At 39.8% G+C, this 23,961-nt stretch overlaps 1 protein-coding gene across 3 annotated transcripts in view; it reads left to right on the forward strand.

The window, feature by feature from the left end:
• The window catches only part of GRIK1 (glutamate ionotropic receptor kainate type subunit 1), a 168,532-nt gene extending 144,810 nt beyond the window's left edge, over nt 1-23,722 (forward strand). Inside the window, exons 13-17 of one of the 3 annotated variants that reach the window (XM_057410185.1) lie at nt 3,374-3,591; nt 8,693-8,918; nt 13,231-13,481; nt 15,871-16,036; nt 23,240-23,370. In XM_057410185.1, the coding sequence (XP_057266168.1) occupies nt 3,374-3,591; nt 8,693-8,918; nt 13,231-13,481; nt 15,871-16,020 (845 nt within the window). In that variant the 3' untranslated portion in view covers nt 16,021-16,036; nt 23,240-23,370. Of the gene's footprint in view, nt 1-3,373; nt 3,592-8,692; nt 8,919-13,230; nt 13,482-15,870; nt 16,037-23,239 lie in introns of all 3 variants that reach the window. The other 2 variants (XM_057410183.1, XM_057410186.1) reach the window with 2 other exon arrangements.
• Nucleotides 23,723-23,961: the final 239 nt, after the last annotated feature.

The following is a 23,961-nucleotide window of genomic DNA, read 5'->3' on the forward strand; positions in this document are numbered from 1 at the left end:
TTCACAAAAACTGAGGCCCACTGAAAAGAATGCAGATATTTTCTGTCAAACATTTCAAGTTGAATCAAAGCTGACCAAAAACCTCCTACCCTGCAACAACAAGCAAAAAGGCAATTCAGAGGATAGCCCAGCAGTACCTTGGTATTAAATCCCTAAACGTTTAAGTAAGGAATATAAAACCATCTCTGCATTCATCCAGGTACAGTTTATTCTTCCCTCTTTAACAGACCTGAGTAGCAGTGAAAAAAACAAGAGGAGGATTTTTTCATAAGCATGGTAGAGAATAAAGTTTGTATTTTATCTAAGATGCACTTGCTTTTATTGGTGCACTAATGTATTGACAGGAGCTTTATCATAGAAATTACTTTGAAGAGGTTGGATGCTTTATTCTTTTATTTTCTTTCCAACTTATGAGTAAAACACAGGCTGAGGTTTTACAGTATCAGGCAGGTGTGTGTATATAACTGTGATTGCCCTGTGTGTGAAAGTGCCCCAGGATTTTGTGTTTTGGTGTACTGCCTTTTTTGGAGTTTACCATCATCCACAGCAAACTGTGGGATGCAGTGTCTGCTCGTTACCACTACCTTGGGTACATGACAGTCAGCCCCAACCAGACTCTGCTTGTCTTTCAAGAAGATTAAAAACAAAGCAAAAGAAAGAAAGAAAGAAAGAAAGAAAAACAAAGAAAGAAAGAAAAAAACATTTGTAAGGCAACACAAATGTTTCCATGTACAAACTTGTGGTGCGTGTGATTGTAAGTGCATCATCGTTAATGTGAAGAGTTTGAACATGATGTGAATGGTTGTGACTCTGCATCTAGCGTTATGTTCTTTCTTGTTGGCAGCAGCTGCTTGTTGTGCTTGATTGGAAGCCACTTGTTATTAAATTTTAAAATGTGATGATCAGACTTTCTCTTTTCTACAGAGCGTGAGCAAAGTCTGGATCAGGATTGGCTGTCATGTCTGCCATTAAAAGGCACTAGAGAGACTTCAGCAAGTATTGTCTCTGACCCCGAGTCTTGCTAGCAACGTTTTTATTTAAATGTTACTTCCCCTGTTTTTCCCCTGCAAGTCTCAGATGTGTTATGCATACTCTGAAAGCATCCAAACAGGGCACATTTCATCCAATTCATTCAGAGAAACTGTCACTTTCAGAAAGGAAAGCTATCCGTCAGAGCCCCAGTTCAGCCAGACAATGGGTCAGACTAGGAGTATCTGGTTGAGGAGAGTGCATAGGGTGAAGCTGGTGAGCATGGAGCATATATTAACGCTTTTTTGTTGGAATCGATGCCCTCAGAAATGCAAACACCGAAATAAGTGTTGGAGTGATCAAAAGAGATGCTGGGCATGCTTGGTTCAGCTGGGAGCAAAGTGTGCTCAGCACCTCACTAAAGAAAAACGGTAGCTCACTGCATAATTAATAGGCCGTGGCATTTTGAGCTTAATTGTACTGAATGTATTCTGCTGATTTTTCACACACAACTTTTTGCTAGAGGAAATCACAGGAGATTTGGCATCTCACCCAAAAAAATTCAGCACATAGGGCTTCTTGCCTACTCTCTTCTGCTGCCAGAAGGCTGCACTGGCAGATTTCATGATTGCTTGTTGAGGTATCTGCGAGGTATCTGCAAGGTATCTGGCTATTATTCATTATTGGGATCTATATGTCAGAGCTAGGTATTGCATCAGGGTCCAAGTGTAGAAATTATATTTATATAGCTGTCTAAGCTTGACAGAAATAATACCTTCAGGATGGCTTGAATCAGCACTCATAGAAGCCAGCTTTTGCAGGTCAACCTCAGCTTAGAAATAAATGCACTTCTCCTGAGATCAACAATACAATAAAGATTTCATTGTACTTAAAAAAATATAACCTGAAAAGCAAGAAAGTACAAGAGACCACAAACATAAACCCATATAGAGCTACAGCTCTTGAAACAAATATATTTGGACTCAAAATTTCAAGTGAATTTTGCTTTTAGACTGCTGCTTAATTTGAAATCTGTCCAGCACCAGGGCTGCAGAGGGCTGCACAGGCAGAGCATCTGCTCTCATTTGGCAATTCTGTCAACCTACTCAAACCCTTGGGCTATGCTTAGCTTTGACCTTTAAGAGACATGCCTATAAGTGTACAAAGCTAAGTTAAATCTGTTTGTAATTGTTCAGAAAGTTTTTACTCTTTTGGTCTTTGCCCCAAAAGTCACATTCAGAATTTTTCAAAGTCCGAAAATATTCTCAGTAACATGTTTAAATTTCTTACAGAAATCATTAAATAGCTGGGAAGAGATAATATGTCAACATGTTTTTCCAGTAATAGAAATATGTTTGTCACATCAAAGGATTTACATGCTGAGATCTCTGTTCACAGGCACTTAAGTTCTTTCTTAAATCCATCCTTCATTAACAAAATAATTATGCAAAGGCTTACTTTTTAAATCAAAAGTATTCAAGTGACTGTGTAAGTGCCTTACTGAACCAGATCCTTGAATCCCAATGAGCTAAGTTCAGCAGTGATGCCTGTAAAAAGAAAAACAACATAAAACTTGCATCAGAATGCTTAGAAATAAAAGTACCTGTGTGGCTTAAATACAGTTTACCTGAGCTGTTTAGAAGCCAATTCAGTGTCATTAACTTCCACAGGTACTTTTCTGTAGGGTTCTATGACAATAGCAGAGCACTTTCGCTTTTGTTGGTGACGTGCAAGATCTGCTAAAACCCTTTCAGCAATAATCAGTGTTAAATACACTGGATGAAACTTTGCATTGCCCTGTAAATCCAAAGGACACATCCATTCACCCTCTGAATTTTCAGATGTAAACCACACATTTATAATAAGATGTGTTATGGGATTTTCTCTCAGGTTCGTACAGGCCAGTAAGTTCAGTGGAACTGTATTGACTGCCCTGGTTCTGCTTAGGTATGTCAATAGGGTGCCCAGGGCAGGTTTCTCTTATAAGGTAGTTCTGCCAGGTAATTTGTAACTAGAACAAGCACTGAAAAGAACAGCATTCTACTAAAGATCTCTGGTCAAAAAACTGATTACAGTATACTGGCAATGACTCAGAAAATGGACAAAAATACTAGTATAGCTTGCTGGGGATGTAAGAGGTTAATATCACAATGAGCATTAGCTCAGAAATGTAATGGGGCTTAGACCCAAGGATAATTCCATTTGTCATATATCATGGCATACATCCTCTTCACAGTGTATTACCATTATAAATGTTAGCTGTGCATCTGTGAGATTACTGTTGAAATCATTTTATCATACTACAACTCATAACAGCATTCTGTGCCTAAAACCAGTCTGTGGTATCAGGAAAGGCATCTTTCAGCATCATTTTAATATGATTGTTTTGATGATATTGTAACAGGATCAGAGCTGATGCCCAAAGCTCTTTCTACCAGAATAGTTGGAGGAATATGGTGGTTTTTCACCTTAATCATAATCTCATCCTATACTGCCAACCTGGCTGCCTTCCTGACTGTGGAGAGGATGGAATCCCCCATTGATTCAGCAGATGATTTGGCAAAGCAAACCAAGATAGAGTACGGGGCCGTTAGAGATGGATCCACCATGACCTTCTTCAAGGTAAGATGGCATCAGCCAGCTCTGTACGGTTGGACTGACTCATGGCCCTCCAGCAATAAAATGGTGAGGTGGAATCACAACATTTGAAAGAATTAGCATCATAGGTAAATACATCATTTGCCCAAATCCATAGAGGATCCTTCGGCAATATTTATTTAAAAGATGGGAGATTTTCCCCCAAGACATATGGAGAAACAATCCAGTGCTGTACTGTTGTGAGGGGTGAACCCATGTCTTTGTTGGGAGGACCTGAAGGGAATGGAGGCAAAGACCTGGAGACATTCTGCTCCAGGTTGCTTCTCAGGGTGGGATCTCAGGTTCTTGCAGCCACTTGGCCAAGATCACTTCTGAAGGTCACATTTGCACCTCAGGCAGTATTATTGCATGGCAATAATACAACAAAATGCAATAAAATGCAAGTTTGTCCCTTTTTAAAAATGGTCCATGGTCAATACCACACAGATTATTAATATACAGGCTACATGCACATGAACACATCTGTAAGTAGAATATCATTTTCTGTGGCTAATTGCTTTGTAGATAACTGCATTTTTTTTCCATATTAGTATTAATTACATACAAAATGGATTAATCTCCTAAAATGTCAGTGTGAAAGCAAACAAGCCATAAATACAGGATACACGTGCAAAAATCCTGTGACAAGTAGAATTAATTAGCAGCTTCATCAGTAGTCTCAGCAGGGAAGTTAAACACTGAATGAACTGGATATCAACCTTTTCACCATAGTATCTAAGAACAGTGTTTATAGATAGTCAAATATGAGATGCCTTTGAAGAGGATGAAACACAGTGGGGAAGCAGCATGTGGGGCAAAACAATACCTGTGCCGTGCATGACCCCTCTCCTCTGCTGCTCCAGCCCAAGCCCCCTGCCGCACTTTAGCCATAAGCCCATACGCTTCTACATGAGGCAAAATGCTTACACATAGGAAGGATCTTGGCTAGGATATTTGGGTCACGTCTCAAAACCAATAATGCTCATCAAGGACGTCCCAGTAATGTTATAGATCTGATGGTAGGCTGTCCCTGCTGGAGCTGTCAGGGATGAACTGCCCTTATAGTGGCTCTCCTGTGGCTGAATAGAAACGTTTCCATGCTGAAAGAAACACACAAACTACAGTATCTTTCAGGGTCTCATTATAGTCAGTTCTTCAAATGATGAGCTGAAATTTCCATTAAGATATGCTGGGAAACCCATCTGAAGATATGCCTGGAAACTGCAGGGGAAAGCAGCCGTGCCACCTTCACCTCTGGGAAGCTCCCTTGGTCTAAGAGATCTTCACTGCCCAAAGACGGTCACTGCCGTTGCTATTCTGAAATCAAATTCAGCATCAGAAAGAAATCTTCAGAGCTTGTTGCTTCCATGTATGTTTAGAGGAAATAGCTCCTGAATTTCATGAGAAATTCAGAACAATTTCCTAGAGTTGCTTCCAGCTTTACACTGATTTTTTTTTTTTTTGCACCATTAATCCCTGAGGTTAAAATTTGTAGGCTTAAAAGAATGTGAAACTTTATTAAAAAAAAAAAAAAAGGACAAGGTGATTAAATACTTGTATGCTATAGATGCTATAGATGCTAGCTTACTTGTACCTGAAATAGGTGTGTACACAAAAGCAAGTGAAATGACACTAGTTTTTTTACAGACTGGAGATGGATTCTCTGAAACAGTGAAGGTGAAATAGTGAAAGATATATGAAAACCACAATTTATCACACTTGTAAACCAGTGACACATACATAGTGTTATGGAAAAGGTGGTGTTATTTTTATTACAGAAGCCCTTCAAGAGTTTCCCAAGGTTAAGACTTCTTTATGCTGTCCAAAACTTAAAAAAATAAATAAAAATCACTGAGTAGGTCTCTGTACAATAAATACCATAGATACTTACGTATGCAAAAGGAATACTGTGTGCTCTGTGAGGGCATATACTTCTTGACATAAGAGCATCCCCTCACATACACACCAGTAAGAGACCTGGGAATGAGGAGAAGGCAAGGATAAGGGTTTCTGGGCAGCAGTTTCTCCTGTGCCCGTGTTGCATGTGCATTATGGTATAGTTTAAGAAAAAGCACCTTTGCCGTACCAGTTCTAGAGAAGATACTTGAAATAACTCTGCCTTTTTCTGGGGAGCTGTGGAGTCCTAATGTGACCTGGACAGTTTCTCCTGAGCTGTTCCATGCTGTGATGGCCTCTAGGAGCACCCTAGTGCCCAGAAGTAGCCCCTGACAGCCGTACCCCTGCGATTCGAGGGCTGGAAGAGCTGAGCTGGGGTGAAAGTTGCTTTTCACGTTGGGCAGCCTGTGCTGTAGAGATGGTCCTGCCACCTGAGAGTGCTGATGTGATGGGAACAGGGAAAGTAGGAATCAGCACAAGCAGGTGCAACAGCAGTAAAAATGTCCTGCAGGAGTGTGGTGCAGGGCTGGGTTGCAGTTAAGGAAGGGTCATTATTTCAGGTGCTTCCTGTGTTGCAAGATTTGATTTAGCTAAGGGCTAAGCCAAGAAATGCCAAGAGAAATAGAAGACTCTTTCAGATCAACATTTTTTTAAAGCAGAACTGTGACACTTCCAGGATTTTCTTGCTGTGAAGGAAAGAGGAGCAAGAAAGTCCCTTCCATGCAGGGCATAAAAGACCAGAAAGACCGGATGGGTCTGATTTTCAGGACTATAAGAGACACACTTGGCAAAAGTGTGTTTCTGAAGACATCAAGGGCAGAGAAAGATTTTAGCATGAAGCAAATTCTGAAGAGCTTTGGTTTAAGATGTTGTGCTTAAATAACAGCAGGAAGCCCCTGAAAGATATTACCCAATGCACCTGCTGGATGGGATATAGGTTGGGAAACATAAAAGAAAAGCAAGGTACTTCCATTGTTTTTCTGAAAGCTTGTTCTGCATTTGTTCAAACTTAAATCACTTTTTATTAGTCTTGTTTAGAATGCATATGCTGACAGTTGTGGTTTTCCACTAATTTTGAATGTCCTACATTAGTATCCCTATTGTAATAGTGTCTTCAGAAAAAATATTGTTAAAGAGGCAATATTTTCTAGAAAGCTTCTGCAGTGACTATACCTTCTACCCAGGTATTGCAGGCAATGAAAACAAAAGCAACTGAAATTATTTGGGAGTAAGAAATGTAGTTCTGACCTTGAAGAAACCTCAGTCTCCTCCCTGTACACAGATCCCAGATGAAAATACCCAGAAAACAGGGCCTGGACAATTAAGGAGTGATCCAGCAAGGGGATAGGATTTTAGGCAGGTGAGCCAACAGGATCTCAGGCAGCATTCACCATCTGCATGAATGTCCAAATTTAGGAAAAGTCCAACAGAAGGCAAGATGTTTCACATCCACAAATCATGACACACACAGACTGCTGTCCTGCTCTGTTTCCAACATGTCTATAAATCTTCCATTGCTTTTTCTTGCCCCTCTGTGATAATAGATCTTAATCTCATGTTGCAGCTCTTGCCAGCCCCTACCTTCTGATATGCAGACATGTTTCCACTGAAGTCAATGAGAATTCAATGGCCAGAAATATGATCTATCCTGAAAAAAAAAGGGAGTTGGCAAACTGAGAAGCTAAGATCTTTCTTGCAAACTCATCTAAATAAGGAATGCATCCTTCCAGTAAATTCAATATCAGATTCAATCTACTACATAAACTTATCATCAATTTCAAAACAATATTCCCAGCTGAGCAGTAAAAATGGTTTCTAATAGTAAAGAGCCGCTTAACCATCTTCAAAGTTTAGTGGTATCCCATGGCTTACCAAACTTAGGTGGAATTTAGGTGGCATTCACAGGTGTTGAATTTACAGGTAAAGCACATTAACATTTAAAGCTAAAAGAACCAGAAAATCAACTTGTCATGGGAATCCCCAATCCACTGGTGTGGACCACATATGGTCTCCACACAGTGAGTCTAAAATCAGCTATGGTGGCTACAAACCAAAGATAGGACCCATGAAGGAAATGAGGATCTACTGGCCCAGAACTGGGGAAATGTAAGTGTGTGGGGGACCTTCAACTCATACTTACATTAAAGAATTGGTTTGTGTGTGTGTGGCTTGTGCTAGGCTGCAGCACAGAGCAGTTCAGCAATGCTTGGTTTTGCTGTCTTGTGACAAAATAATTTCTGTTGACAGTTTCTAATGGTCCAAGTGACATTGTGTGCTCCATGGTGTTTGAGAGTGTACAAGGAGACAGGTTTGATTGTTAGCACTGTGAGAGCACTTAAAGGTTTTTGGTTTGCAGGTAGCGCATCTTGAGAGTTGCAGGCACAGGGCTCCCGCCTGTCCCTAAGCAGATTCAGTTTTTCTTTTCATATCCTCCAACAAAGGCAGAAGTCCACACAAGGGTGCACTGGCACTGCCATTGCCATACCCTGCAGGGTGCCTTGTGAGCTCCCATGCAGGGAAAGGAGCAGGAAGGAAGGGATATTCAACATTGTATGCAGGCAGCTGGGGCTTCTGGCATCCCACTTCCTCGTGCAGCTGGGCACTGACACGGGACATGTACACACTCTTGGCAAATTCCCCCTCAGCTTCAGTGGGAAGAGGATGAAGTCCTTAAGTCTGACTGCAATGGAAAGCAAAAAGCAGAAGTTTGCTTAGAAGTTGTTTTGTTTCTCAAGCTATATTCTTGATGCACATGACTTCTAGGCAAGTGGTATCAATACAACAACAGAACCAGTACTTCATCATCAGGCTTTTGGAGTAGTGAATTTGCCCTGGCAATTGCTGTTGCACTCAGAAGCAGTGGCTTCTGCTTGCTGCTTCTGAGTGCAACAGTATCCAGATGCACTAATTTAGCTGGGTTGGGTGCTGCAATCCATGTAACAGCATTAGCCCAAAAAACTTCAAAGCACTTCACAGCCGTGCTAGTAATGAAGTTCCTGGCACTGCAAAGGAAGTGAAAAATGAGATTCCTCAGCATAAAGCACAGCAAGAGAGAAAAGCTGTGGGAGGGAAAGCCCTGCTACCAATTCTCCAATGTGCTATAGGCATCGGTCACAACAAAAGGCTGACAAATATTTTACAAGTGTAATTTGGGTGCCGGTGTGATTCTGCCCTCATTTTCCCTCCTTAGAAATCCAAAATATCAACATATGAGAAGATGTGGGCATTCATGAGCAGCAGGCAGCAGACAGCGCTAGTGAAGAACAATGATGAAGGAATCCAGCGTGTGCTCACAACGGACTATGCACTGCTAATGGAGTCCACCAGCATAGAATATGTGACTCAGAGAAACTGCAATCTCACCCAGATCGGGGGGCTCATTGATTCAAAAGGCTACGGTGTGGGAACCCCTATTGGTAAGATGCTTTCCAGAACAGGTGTTGTGGAGCAAAACCAGCAATGTCCCCTTCGGAAGTTTAGATGGCCATTTGAATCATGCCCTAGTCCTTTAGAAACCTTTCACATCAAAAGAAACCCTAGGAGACTCCCTTCAGGCAAAACATCTACTCTTGCCCTGCTCATCTGCAGAATGAGGTCAAGTGACCTGCTTGCCTTCTGGAGCATCCCATTTATAGCAAACTGGGTATCCTCTGTGATGCTCAAGGTGTAAGTTGCTCTACTGAAATTCAGTTTAGTTTGAGAAATCAGGTAGTGTCTCTGGGAAAATGGAAGTGAGCTGGATAAAAGTTATGTACAGTGTATACACCCTCAAGAAAACTGCATGAAAAGAGATGAAATTCTGATTGATTTGATGACCTCTGAGTAACACATAAGAACAGCAAGAAGCAATTGTAAAGTTCTGCATCTGCATCAGTGATTTCAACATTTTAAGTGGAGTCTCAAGACTTCCAATCTCGGTGAAATCTTTCCAGTAGACCTTTTTTAGCATATCTGGTGTCCTTTTCAAGATCTTCTAAGTGTAGAGAATTAGGAAGTGTGTCAGGTTTTTTGTGGTCTGTTCTTGTGAATAATTGGCACCAGGCAGCCAGATCTTTTTCCTGCATAACATTCTTCTCCACACTGCTCACATTTGCGTTTACCATGCCACACTCAATTAATGGCTATGAAATTTTATTTTCTTCAGGGAAATTATTCAAAGCACTATCAGTTTACGTGAATATAGCCAGGTGAAGTATTTTGTCCACTGGTTTCTTAGTAGACAAGATATGAACAAGGGAAAAACACCACTGCACTGTGAGCTGTGATTCTTTATGCTATTGAGTACCTCAGATTGTCATGCGGATAAAATTGTAAGTCTATTTTTCCACTGGATGTGTTAGAACAGCCTTCTCACCCTGAGGAAAATGATACCAAAGCTAAAATCCCAAATAAAGACAAATGTACGGCAAAAGTTTAATTGCAGTTATAAAGCTGCCACAATTTAAACCAAGAACAATGAAGGAATAATTGGAACAGATGGTAATCCTCAGAGAGAGCACATCCATTGGCAGTACAGCTGTGAAATGTATTTATAAGATGTTTCTTGTATGATAAATGTGCTTTAATTTTTTTCTTAAGGAAAACCAGCAAAATTCATGGGAATAGATATCTCCAAGCCTTGTGGAATAATTCAGTGCCATTAGGCACGTTAAATTCTTAAATGATTGATTTCATAAACAAGAGAAGCTGTGGAGATCCTTCAGATGGGCCCCAGAGGCTGTTGTTTTTCTCACAGCATTCAAGACTATTGATTTCAGAAGCTGTATTTAAAAAAAAAAAAAACCAAACAAAAAGCAAAACAAACAAACAAATCAGCAAAACAAAAAAAAAGCCAAACCTTGTCCATGACCTGTAACACCAAAGTTTCAGCATGTCTTAACTGGTGTCTGCATCTTTTCGTTCAGCAGAATGCACAAACACATGGCTAGGGTTTTCAGCAGCAAACATATGCCTCACACTCCCGGATTTCCAGTGAATGAGCTGAATATCAGCACTGTTCAGCTCCCAGAGAAACAAGAAGGATAATTTTTGAAAGTTCTACAAATCTAGGAAATGTACTGTTTTATCAGAGCATCTCCTGCAAGTAAAACACCTGCAAATACAGGCTGTCTTCCTACTTCTTTGTGCTGAGTTAGGAAAAGGGGAATTAGTTATATCAACAAGCATCTCCGTTTATGTTCATTACAGAGCCAATGGGTCAGAGAGAGGAGGGCTTTCATCAGATTCTTGGCAAATACTATTACTAATGAAAAATCTGCAGCAACACTTGGTGGTGAACTTAATGCACTCTGGAAGTACTGCTGTAGCAAAGGCACCTCTAAGCAAGCCCTATGCAAAATGTCACCCTGGGGGGGAATCCAGTTTAAGAAAGCGTCATTATTATAGACACCAGGACAGGTACTAATTCCAGTATCCCTGCCAGTGCTGATGCTAGTAATTCTAACACTGAAGCTATTATTAGTTACTTGGGAGACTGCTAAGAAAGTAGATGGATGTGTTTCTTGGCCTGAGAGGTAAGTTGTTAATAGCTCAAAGGCCATAAATGATAGGCTGAATATTCAAAGAGGTGTTGAGATGGATTTGTGTGCAGTTTTAGTGCTCACCAATAAAACATCACCAGTCCAGCACTCCAGGCACACTTGACAAACTTTAAAAGCACACACAGAAATATACCTGTTATCCTCAAGATGAATTGTGATAATCCTGCTGGCAACATAAACATCACAAAAAAGAATGAATATCTCCACAAATCCTGCACTGTGAGCGAGGCTGCTTCACTCTACCTAACAGCTATGTCCTTTCAGGCAAGGGAAAATAGATGAGTCCTACGATCTAACAGTCTTTAGCTATCAGGGCGACAAACATCTCCTAAGGTAGAAACTGTTCTGTTCTTTCTTCTGAGAGAAACTGATGTTTTCAGTGGAAATAATTCACTTCTCTGTTTTTGAAGGCGCTTCTGTTTTATTTTCTGTTGGGCTTATTTTTGGTTCTTTAATAGCATGCATAGAAATCATCTATACTTACAGCAGGCATATTTTCCTTTCAAAGCTGGCTACCTCAGGCAGTGGCTGCTGATTGCTGGCTTCCCAGATGGAATTTGTATAATCTGACACGTCTCCTGGCATCTGTGGTCACAGCATGTCCTAGTGCTGGCAGTAAGAGACACTGAAAAATAGCTGAGTGTTGGCAAAACAAAACAAAGAACTGCAATGTTTTTCAAGCTGATTCTCCTCAGACAATGTTGTGGGCTAAAGGAAATGGAAAGCAGAGAAAGGGATTTGTATTCATGGTACAATTATTTTTAATAATGTCCTGCATGGCAATCTGAGAAAGAAAACTGAAGCTGTGAGGCCAGGTTTCAAAGGCTATTTAGCATAAAGACACAAAAGTGGTGACTAGTGAGATTTTTCTTAAGTCTATATGTACCGTGCTATCACTCAAATTCTGCCATATGTTCTGCCTTAAAAGTTTATTTACCTTGATTAGATTGAGGGTTGCCACTGCTTTAATTTGCCGAAAAATACTACTTTTGGTAAAATTACTGTTTAAGAAAACAGTCTTATTAATGTGCTAAAGGAGAGAAAAGGGTGGATGGTAGTTAGCTACAGGACAAATGGCTGGTGACACTATTTCAGTCCAGAGTCTAAATGCTTCCAACTGTAGGAATCCCAGCATGTTAGGATCTGGAGGTACATACATGTCTTTAGAGTCAAACAGCCTTTCTTGTAACCCTCTCCTGCTTGCTATCATAAAATGCTTGCCACGTAAAGACAAGTCTCTCTCACAGTGCCAAAACCAACTTCCACCTGTCTATTCTAATTATTATCAGGATTGCTGCTGTTGTTCATAACTTCAGTTTCTGGCAATATAAGATAATCAGTAGCAATTTCCTTTAACTATGTGCTGCTCCTAAAGCCAGGTGAGAGGCAAACCTCTGCTTTGTCCCCTTTTAGGAGCGACAGACTTGTGCTCCTGAAGCAGCACAAGTTGGCTGAAGGGACTTACAGATGGCAGAGATTTTGGAAGATGGAGAGCCAGAGCAGAGTGTGTGAGAGGCAAACCTGAACAGATTGAACCACCCAATGTGACCCAGCTACTTTCCAGATACAGTACAGGCCCATCAACACTGTTGGACTGGAAAAGAAAAGGATAAAATACTTTCTATTTTCAGCTGGCAATGCCAACATTGTTGCAAGTGATGGAAAAGGAGACTTGGCCACCCATTGTTCTTATAAGCTGTTAGGTAGCTGGAATTGTGGGCTAATGCAGATATAAATGAGAAAAGAATGTATCTGACTGTGGGTTTTTCTTAGACAGCTACTCATTTTACAAGCAGTAGGAAAAATAAGCAGATGTTGAAGTAAATAGAAGAGATGCAAAGTGGAAAGTCTCAAAGGGTGCTCAAAGCAATATTCAAACATGATATGGAGGAATTACTTCACAAGAAAACCTACAGCCAAGGCTTAAATAAACCTCAGAAGGGGAGCCTAGAAATTATAATAAATTCTCAAATAACCGCACCAAAGGAGCCTTCTGCTTTCCAGTCCCTAGGGCAGACACCAACAGATAATCTTCTTCCCCCTTCCAGCTGAAGAAAACCCGACTTTCAGCTGGAATAATCAACCTTGTGATAAGGAAGCACTTTTGCTTCATATAGCAGCAGCTTGCTCCTTCCCTGACTTCACTTTGCTGCAGCAAGCACTGACAAATCTTGCTCTCACCTTGCAGGGTCTCCTTACAGAGACAAGATCACCATCGCCATCCTCCAGCTCCAGGAGGAGGGAAAGCTGCACATGATGAAGGAAAAGTGGTGGCGAGGCAACGGCTGCCCCGAAGAGGACAGCAAAGAAGCCAGTGCTCTCGGGGTGGAGAATATTGGAGGCATCTTCATAGTGCTCGCTGCAGGGCTTGTTCTTTCAGTGTTTGTAGCCATTGGTGAATTTATATATAAATCAAGGAAAAACAGCGATATTGAGCAGGTGAGTCATCCATTCCCAGCTTGCTTAAGTTTCTGGGAGACTGAGCTTTGTGGATGTGGAGGTTACTGCATTATAAATCTCTGCTGGAGCGCAGATTTTGTATTGCTGAACTCTCACCATGGTTTCTCACACTAAGGATAAATAACTGATGAATAAGAACAGGGACATACCTCACCCACAGTCCAATTAGTGCTGCTTAGTATGGCAGTGCAGAACAAGAGCAATTAATTTCTCAAACATTTTCTGCTTGATCTTTAAGACTTAAAGTATAAATTACATTGGAAGGGAATAAAAAACAACTGGATTTTCTTCTTCATATGGCATTAGCATCAGCCCTTTGAGTAACAACAAGAGTGTACTTCTAAACCCCCAAGTGTAGTTTTTCTCTTGCTCTAGAAAGCATTTTTTTCATAGCCAGGAATTTACACACTATGCTGAACCATGCATTTCAATGCAGGGAAACCTACTAAAAGTTGATGAATACCACAGAAAAGTAAGATCTTGGAGCCAAAGGAATTCTGATTATAGATCCACTGAAGTATAAGGAGCAATTTAAAAGGGCAGAGGGAAAACAGAGGAAATGCTGTGTATAAATCATGCCTTGGGTGTTACAGCTGTTTGTGAGATATAATCAATCATTAAAATAGACTGTAAACATCCATTTACTGAACCACCAGCCACTGTAAAAGAAACAAGACATGAGTCTGTTCTTGAAGTTGTCTGCCAGCCCTCTTACTCTGGCTGCCTTCCCTGGTTCTGGTTTGTTTCTGGCCATGTCCTGGACCCTGATGTGGCCCTGTTTGGCTCAACTGCTATCACTGCCCTGATCCTCTTCACTTCAACAGGACTTACTGTAGGGACGAGGGTCATGTTGCACTGCAAGTGCAGTCACCAAGAGGCAGGTTCATAAAACCTAACTTCAGGCTTCAAGACATCTACTTCAAAGTGACATTTTTAAGCTCACCTGGCACTTTAAGATCGTAAAGGCAGGAAGTTTTCCTTGGGGAATTCATCCTCTTCATCCAAGGTATAATCCTGCAAGGCTGATGACTAAAATGCCAGAAATTACTGCTGAAGTAAATAACCTTAACAAAGGCAGCAGGGATGAGTGGAAGACAAAGGGGAACATTCTGAACTCGGTCTCAGGGGTGCAGCTTACACTGCACATAGCAATGGTCCTGGGATGTGAGAGGGATTGCCACTTGAGCAAAAGCAAGCAGCCAGGGCTGAGGGCCTTGAGAGGATAATATCTGATTTTGGGTAGGATAAATCACCTGTATCTCCTTGCTTCCAGTAACGGATCACGGTAAGCTAAGACTGCATGCCTGCTGTTCAGACAGCTGAAGGGAAGTGAGACAAATCCTACCATGCATCTTCATTTTCCAAACATCTCTTGCTGTTATTTTGGGTCTATGATGTCTAATGCCGATGTCAGTGGACTTGGTCCTCACAGTATCCTGGAGGAAAGGGCAGCTCCTGACCGTGAAAACATCTCCAAGTGTGCCTGAGCAAGCCCTTGTTACACAAAATGGCACTGTCTACAAACAACAGACGCAGCTCATGCGGAGCAATTTTGCAGGCCATATTAATCACAGTGTCCCTGCTTTGGAATAAGTCAAAGATAAAGGATGACTCTATTTTACACATTTTGCAGGTTTCTGATTAGTGTTTTAACCCTATAGGAGAGTTTTAGCACAAAATGCATAAAGAATATATCTGTATCTTTGTTTCATTCATGTCTCAGGAGATCTTTCTTTCAAGCATGTTTTGGAGAACAGTTGCAGCTAATTAAAATGTTTAGTATAAATGCTAAGAGGTGCAGAATATCCTGAAAACTCTTCAGGAGTCTGGGAAAGTCCTGAAGTTGTAATTACTGTAGACCTAAACCTTTATATCATGAGGGAGTGTTAATTTACTTAGCAAAATGTTGGATGAGTAACATTGTACTCAGGGATACATATGTACATACGTACATACACCATATCTGAAACCAGTATGGTTTCACAGCAATGAATTGCTTATTGTATATAGGCAGCCTCTTAATAATTAAAATCTTTAAGTGAGCTAATGTAACAACATTGTACTTCTTTTCCAAAAGTAATTTTACAGAAAGTAGAAAACCAGAGATTCCAGTGTTACTTTCTGATTTCTCTCAGTTCATTTTGTTTTTATTGTGGTGAAATAAGAAGCTTAGATGGGAAATGCTATATAGTGTATGTTATCACTAAGCTGATCCAGAGCAGGAGCCAAGTGCAATCTATGACTTTTCTGTTTCCACAGATAGAATCCCTTTTGATTTAAATAGACTCTGAATCTCATTCTCATGTTTATTTTTAATTTTACTTCTTTCATTTATTTATTTCTCCATTTTTCTTTTCTTGCATGCAAGGCCTTTTGTTTCTTTTATGGACTACAGTGTAAGCAAACCCATCCGTCCAACTCCACCTCTGGCACCACCTTATCTACGGAGTTAGACTGTGGCAAGTTAATCCGAGAGGAGCGAGGGATTCGAACACAGCCCTCAATTCACACTGTATAGTCAGGAAAGCAAAAAGGTGTGTCTGATGGAAAACATTAAACAGTTCACATAATGGCAAAGGTTGTACTCACCAACACATAGTTAATGACTTCAAAGTGCCTCTTGCTTCAGCAGGAGATAAGCTTACCTAACACTAATTGTCAAAGTCCTGGAAATTTGGGCAGTTTAAATGCATATCACAGAAAATAATTACACCTACAGCAAAGAATGAGTGCAGTAGAGTGTAGTAGATTATAAGAATTATCACAGTCTCTATGTACAATTATCATCGTGTCATTTCATGGAGTAATTCACCTTTTCCAGGTAAGAAAAATTATTTACCTCCCTTTCATCTCCTACCAAACCGAAGTAAACCAATGGCAGTCACATTACTAAAAACATGGAGAAATATTTTGCTCACTTTCTGCCATGGCATTCAGCAAGTGAGCCAGGCAGTTCTCAGAAAACAACCTGCAGGGCTCCATTAACTTTCTGAACCCCTGTTATAAGCAGCCAGAGATTTTTAGCTGGTGTATTGTATTCCCAGTGTCAATATTTAATGAAGTTTAATTTATCCATTTAAAATTCATTAGCCAATGCTTCCAAGTAACTATCATAGCACAAAATCATATCCATCAGTTAAATTTTATACCATGTAACCATTAACATTTAAGAACATATTCAACAAAAGCACCCTCAGGCACCCCCAGTATATACCTTTCACAGGATTACTCCGTTGATTGGGCTTGAGCAATTCGTGATGTTCACTATTGTAAGGATTTGCAACTTAGAAATCTCCTTTATGGCAAAACTAGGATATTGATTTATATCAAATAGGAAAGCCTTGGCATTGCTCTGCATATTGAAACACACAAGGAAACGTTTGTGTAGGAAGTTGGTACTGGATGCTTTTTATACCCTTGAAAGATAACAGTTTGATTTCCTCTGATCCTCAGCTAGCCTAGAGAGACTGCCAAGGCAGGCAACAATATGTTTTTGCCACTAAAAACCGTAAGACAATCTGAGATACACAAAATGTATATAAATGCCAACTCACAGGGTGTCATGAACCATGGCAAACAACCATGTTTTCAAAACCTTATTGCCTTTTATCTGTATCACTCATTATATCCCAGTTTACCACCAGTTTCACTAATTCACTTCCCACTCCTCACAGCTACTTTATGTTTTTTTTGCCCAGTGCAGTTCCTCCTCATCAAACAAGTTAATGATCTGTTTTATTGAGGGGCTATTTCTGCACTCTACTGCAATTAGAAAACTTGTTCAAGTGGATGCCTTCACACTCAATCGCTGTGGCGATTGCGTGTTGTGGTGAAGCTCTGCTCCCCTCTTGAATTGTTTCTTTCATACCTTGCTCCTAAAAAAAGCCAGAGCATACAGTGACATGTGTTTTTCTTCTATCCATGTCACGATTTCCGTCAGCATTATTTATGCTGGCAGCAGGCTTAAGTATTTTTTGTGTCAAAGATGTGTTGCTCAGAACTAGGCTATACCACTTCTTTTCTTCCAGTGCTCATTTGTGTACATGAGTGTTTATGCTCCACTCCAGACACTGCAGGAAATTGTCTTGCTCAAAATGGCATTTTAACTTGTTTGAATAGGGCCTTGAAAGCTTTGGCTCTTCATAAAATGAGCCTTCTTACCAGCAAATACCTGAATTACATCTTCTTGTATATCTGATTTAAGAAAGCACTTTTGTTTGCAGTTTCCCAGTAGAAGACTTAAAACTAATTAAATTCAGCTTCTCTCAAGTCCCAGAAGGGAAAGAAAATTCCTAATGTGTTTACCTCCATCAATGCTCTACGCAAGAAATCCTCCGGGTTGTAGCTTCAACAAGTTTTCTAACTGCTTTTTAGATGGATGCAGAATCCAGAATTTTTCTGTCACTTTTTGCGTAAACATTTTCTTATCTGTCAAGAAAACAGTCACATTGTTAGTAACAGTCTTTGCTTTTCCGTGTCTAGCTTTCCCTACCGACAACCTCACAGACTTGTCTTGCCTGTGGGAATTACAAAGCAGCTCTTCTTTTCCCTATCAGAGCTTCATATCTAGCTACAAAGAGTTATTAAAAAGCCTTACTTGCTCTATAGCAGCTATGCTAGCAGGTGAGCCAGGATGACACCAGAGCGCTAACAAGTCTGTCCTTGTAAAGCCATTTCTTGCAAGATTTGCTGTGGTTCCAGGAAAAGGAACCTTCAGGTTTACAGCAAGGCTTGAGGAAAGCATAGCCCATAGCATCTCCCATGAAGTGCATGGCACCTGAGAGGACTGCTGCGTAGACATAACAAGCTTCAGGAAGAAGTGTTAAAGCAGTCAAAGGTTTTCTGCTTGTTGACACTGTGAGCTTCTATGACCACTATACTTTGAAATTTGGCCACAAAAAAATACTCTGTTTACAAATACAGATGGTCACCATTGCATCTTCCTAACTTGCAGCCTTGCAATTGAATCCAGGACCCAGTAATAAATCCAGATCCTTTCTCAGGTGTGTGTCAACATGAGGACCTTGTTGCAACACAAGAGCCAGCAGCTCTGCCTGTGATGGATGAGCCACAACAGACTCCATCAGCCCTACTGCTGCAGTGCCAATAAAGCATAGCCAGAACTATCTGGGGGAGAAATGTGGCTATACTCATACCCTTATGTCACTTTTTATTATTTTTTGTTTTGCTGTTGCTGCATTTTAGTCAGAACTCCCAAAATAATCAAATTAGTAAGTGTATGCAAAAAATGGCATATGATGTGACACACAGAAGCCTTTGAAAGCAAAGGGGCTGTGAATAAGCTAGTCCCAAGCCATTGACAGATTTGTTTGGCTGGGATCAATGTGCCTACCTTTATTTACGGCAGTTCTTGCCCTCATTAAACAGTCTGCAAACCAATTAGGCAAAGGTGCTAGGGGAATGAGGGAGAAAGGATGAAACAAGAGAAGAATGAGAGGAACAAAGACACTATGATCACCATTTCAGAGACCCAGGAGGGGTGTGTATTAACAACACACCTGCACCACAGAACTAGACCAAGCACAGCAATAATGCCTCCCGCAACTAGATTGATATTTTCACAAAGTACTGCCACAGTATCATGTGCTTGTGCCCTCTCTCTCAGATCAAAGCCTTGAAGCTTCATCTCTTTAGCTCTTTGGAAACAAAGGAGAAGGAAAAATGGGAGAAGGAAGAAATCCTCTGTTTCACTGAGGTTCTTGCAAAACAGAATTTCTTGTGAAGTCTGCAAATTCCCCCTGTTCGACGAACATCAGCTGGAGCCCCTGAGCCCTTTCACTTTCAGGCCATAATCCCACCTCCAAACATGACTGTGGCTATCTGTGCCTTCACTTAACATTCCCATTTGGTTTTAGATGGCTTGGGAGACGAGCAAGTAGCTTTACTGTTGGTTTGGTTTTTGGTTGGTTTTTTTTCTGGTAAAAAGGAAACTGACAAACAGTTTATATAACTAAGGAAGAGTTAAAATAATCCATGGATTATTGTCATACTGTTTTGACAATCACTGTTCAATAGGCTCTGACAGTTCAAAAGACTTAATTTAGTGATCTCCTCATGCGATTAACCACCAGTGATGGAATACTCAGATTCTTAATGTGCTGCAACAGCACTTTGCTCACCAGGAGAAACTATTTTGTATATTTTTCTTTCGGTGCACTAGACACATACAAATCACTTTTCTTTCAGCAGAAGACATATGTCAGTGTCCCTCACAGCTATGGGTCCTTCTAAGGCCAAAGAGAAACCCTGACTTCTGTACCTCCTCCTCTGTGCCTGGGCCGGTCACATGTTCCTTGACAATAAAATCTGGCCCATGTCCTTTGGTTTTCATAGTTCTCAGTTCCCCAGCACAGCACACTGGGTTTGGTTTTGTTTTGGTGATTTCTTTGTTTGTTTTGGTGTTGTGGTTTGGTTTTGGGGTGGATTTTTCCTTTTTGTCTGGGTTTTGTTGGGATTTTGTGTTTGTTTTTTGGTTTAGGTTTGTTTTGTTGTTTTTTTTTTTTTGTAATTTACTTGGTTTTGAGGGGTGTTAATAAAACACAATTGAAAATTCTTCATTGCAGTGGTAGCCCAACAGCAAAAGCAGCAGATTGATAAAGCCTAACTACAGATTCTTTTCTCCATCTTGTTTGTATATTATTTTTTAAATTTTGAGTTTATAATTATCATAATGTTTAACACAGTCTTCCGTATGGGAATGTAAGGATTTGGGAGCTTCATGACCAAGCTTTTGTAGCCTGCTGAAGAGACCATAAGGGCAAAGGTAAAGAGTCTAACATCACAAGGAGAGCTAAATCTGTTCTGTTTTTAAAGGATGACATTTCCTTTTAGCCTCACTTTCCATTTCCTGCAGCATTTTGACACACTGCTAGAATAAGAAAGTTAAGCTGACTAAAAGTAAAATGTTAAACTTATTACTCTGTTGTTAAATATATTGCTCTATGCTTGCTCTGTTCTCATTCTGCATGAGACCTCGAAAGTGGACTTAACCACTTAACCCCAGCTTTTTAAAGAAACTCAGTCTGGCTGAGTATGAGACTAAAAGGACAGTATATTACCCTTCTAAACAGCATTTTAATGTCACCATTCCCTTTTTAAAGGCTACTGTAATTATGCTGCAGACATGGAGCTGTTCAGACGGTGTCTGGGAGTCAGTACTGAATGTCTTCTTTGTGATTTTCCTGTAAATCCTACAGCATTCTGACTGAGTTATATTCACTCTCTACCACAGTTTTCTACTGCTTGAAAAGTTCAGGGCAATTCCAGTTTTTAAACATCTGTTCAACAGTTTCCTAATTGCACACACAAGCTTGGAGATAAATAGGATTTTGAGCTGTGCTTGTGGTGCTCGAAAGAAAGTTCACCTTTATCTGTCCTTCTGAACGATTAAACCTGAAAGCTTGAAGTATCATCTCAGATTGCTCTTTTTGACCTTTTAAAGCTCTGTGTGAAGGCAGAGGGGCAGAGAAATCCCTGTGCCTTCCAGATTTTTAAATGCTTTTTACCACCTCCAACTGCTTTTCTCAAAGGTGGTAGGATCTCAGATACAGGAATATGCGGAAAATTGATCGGAGTTGTAGTTATGGCTACAACCATTGGAAGATCTTTGAAGGATCAGTTCAGGGTCTTAAATCTACATTTAATTCATTGCTTCATGTTGACCAAACTCATGCCAAAGGTGTTTTAAGTACGTTGAAACTAGAAGATTTTGAAAGCTCAATAGAAACTAAGATAGTAGAGAGAAATTATCCATGCTAAGTCAGCCACTTAGAGCATATAGTTTTATTAGTTTGTAAATAAGTGGTGCTACTCTAAAAAAAACTGAAGTTATATGGAAATAGTGCCTGTTTTAGAATGATACCTGCTTCACCTGCTGCTTCCAGAGGGCATGGGCCTGCAGGAGACACCTTTGACTCTAACTCCAGTAGTGCTGGAATTCCTTTATTGCATTGTCAAAAGGGATATTTAAATGATAAATGACCAGAAAATTCCTGGCTATTACCAGAGAGTAATCTGAATTAAAAAAAAACAAAACCAACAAACAAAACCTAACAATAAAAAAAACAAAAAACAAAAAACAAACCAAACCCCCCCCAAAAAAACAAAAAAACAACCAAACAAAAAAAAAACACCAAAACCAAAAACAACACACCTCCCAAAAAAACACCAAAGAAAAACCCCAGTACACTGCCCTGGCCTATGTCTATTACATTTTGGGGATGTCATGATGTATTAGTTGTTTAATTATGTATACTTAAGAATTTTAGATGAACAAAAAATTGAGCATTGCAGAGAAAGAGCATATTAAACTACAGGTTTAACATACTACGTGGTCTTAGTCTGTGTGCAGCCACTCCCACAAGCAGACATGATGACATATGCAAGATCATGCACATTTAAAATACACACACACACCGATGCTGCGATGCCCTGAGCTCATTTGCAGAACTAGGGTTACACATGTTATAGGGAACATTTATACTGGAGAGGAAGAAGCATGTGTGATTCACTTCTCTGGGGTTCCTTTGCTACCTTAAACAAATGGTTGATCCAGGTTACCCTTATATTCTTTTGCATTTGAAAATATTCCTCTAGAATACCTGGCTACTAGAAAAGCTTGTTTCTTTTTTTTCTTTTTGAATCATATATCTGGTTTTACTTTTTTTTAGCCCCTTGTAACTGAGGTCATTATTGGATTATTACTGGTTGAGAATGGAATATTACTTACCTTGCACTGGTATCACTCTAGAAGGAAATTCGCTTTTGATACATAAAACCATACCATTGTGCTGTTGCTGTCATTTTACAAGAACTGTAGTTTTAACTAGTTGTTTTAAAGCTGATCAGCTCTGCACTTCTAGAAAGGGTTTGGTAGGAAGGATTTATTCAACTTGATGAAAGAAAGCTTTGTTTCACACTGGTAGCATAACTTCATTTTATATATAAATAATCTATTTATATATATTTGCATGGAACACGTTTTGCATTGCTAGATACTTCCACTTAAAACCTCTTTGTGGGTTTTTTGTTGTTTTTTTTTTTGTGTTACATGTAAATTATTCCAGCTGTAGATTTTAAAGGATGTCTTTGTTAATCTGCTTTCTTTCTAAATTATTCAGCTACCTTATTCTTGTGGTAATTTTCTCCTTTCTTCAACACACAATATTTTAAAAAGATTCTTTCTGAAGAAAGAAGAGGATTGAGGACTTTGCTATATCTTAGAATGTCTGATAATTTCATGAAGGGAAAATAACTAAACCACAAAGAAATCTTCAAATTTTTTGTTCTTTCTTCTCTCTAGTATACCCATTTTTGGGGGGCTAAGGTACATGTAATTTAAAAAAGCTAATTTTTCTTTTAAGGTCAGGAGAAAATTTACCTACTGAAAAAGGGTAAGTTTTATGATATGAAACCTCCAAAACATTGCAAATGCGTTTGTGTAGAATTTCAGAAACATTCGCAATCGGCTTTAGTCAAGCCAAAGTTAAATTAAATTCTGTGGAAGTCAAGTTAGGCAAAAAACATGACTTTGATACAAATTCACCTATTATACTTTATGGGCTTATTCAAAGCTGGCAGGACCCAGCTAAGAAGCTTTCTGAGCCTGCCAGTAAGAGCTCAGGCCCTTGCTTCTGAAAACCAGCATTTGTGCAAAGGTCATGGTCAAACTCTGCCTTCAACGAGAAGTGTTTAATGCTGTTTATGTCTTCCACCAGTGTCTTTCTTTCAATGCGATAATGGAGGAGCTTGGAATTTCACTCAAGCATCAAAAGAAGTTAAAGAAAAGGTCAAGAACTAAGGGGAAATCTTCATTCACGAGTATCCTTACCTGTCATCAGAGGCGGACACTGAGGAAAGAAACCGTAGCATGAGAGAGACCCCTTTGAGGAAATATCAGGAACAAAAATCAAAACAAAAACATTGCTGCCTACAGGTTGATTGTGGTGAGATTTCTGAAATATAGACATTTACCTTGTTCTTCAGAAATTCTCTGTGGTTTCTTTTTTTAATCTAGAGGTACAACAGTTTAAATGCTCACATAGACTGATGTACTACTAATCATCTGGGAAGTGTCTCACTATTTCTTTTGAGATGGATTTGTATGCTCACTTATTTTGCATCTCTCTTCCCCTCCCCATGCATTGCTGTATGTGCTTTCTAAATAAATAAACACGAGACAGGGTTCTTTTTTCCAATAATCTGAGAGTGGAATTCTTTTTTTTTTCTTCCTTTTGAAGAAAAGATTGCCATTTTACTGGGCAAAGTTGTTTAGAAACCAGGACCAAGACAACCAAAGTAAAAATTCATACAGTTAAATCATAATGACTAAAAAAATGTACTAAATGCAAAGGTACCCAACAATGAGTTACTCTTATTTTCTCTGGTACTGTCAGGAAAACTCTTCGGGTTTTTTTTCTGTGAGAAAATTGGTTTTCCT

Source organism: Pezoporus wallicus, unplaced genomic scaffold, assembly GCF_028554395.1.
Source record: "Pezoporus wallicus isolate ANWC-B61680 ecotype Strahan unplaced genomic scaffold, APGP_CSIRO_Pwel_v1 contig_7011, whole genome shotgun sequence".
Classification (NCBI taxonomy): Eukaryota; Metazoa; Chordata; class Aves; order Psittaciformes; family Psittacidae; genus Pezoporus; species Pezoporus wallicus.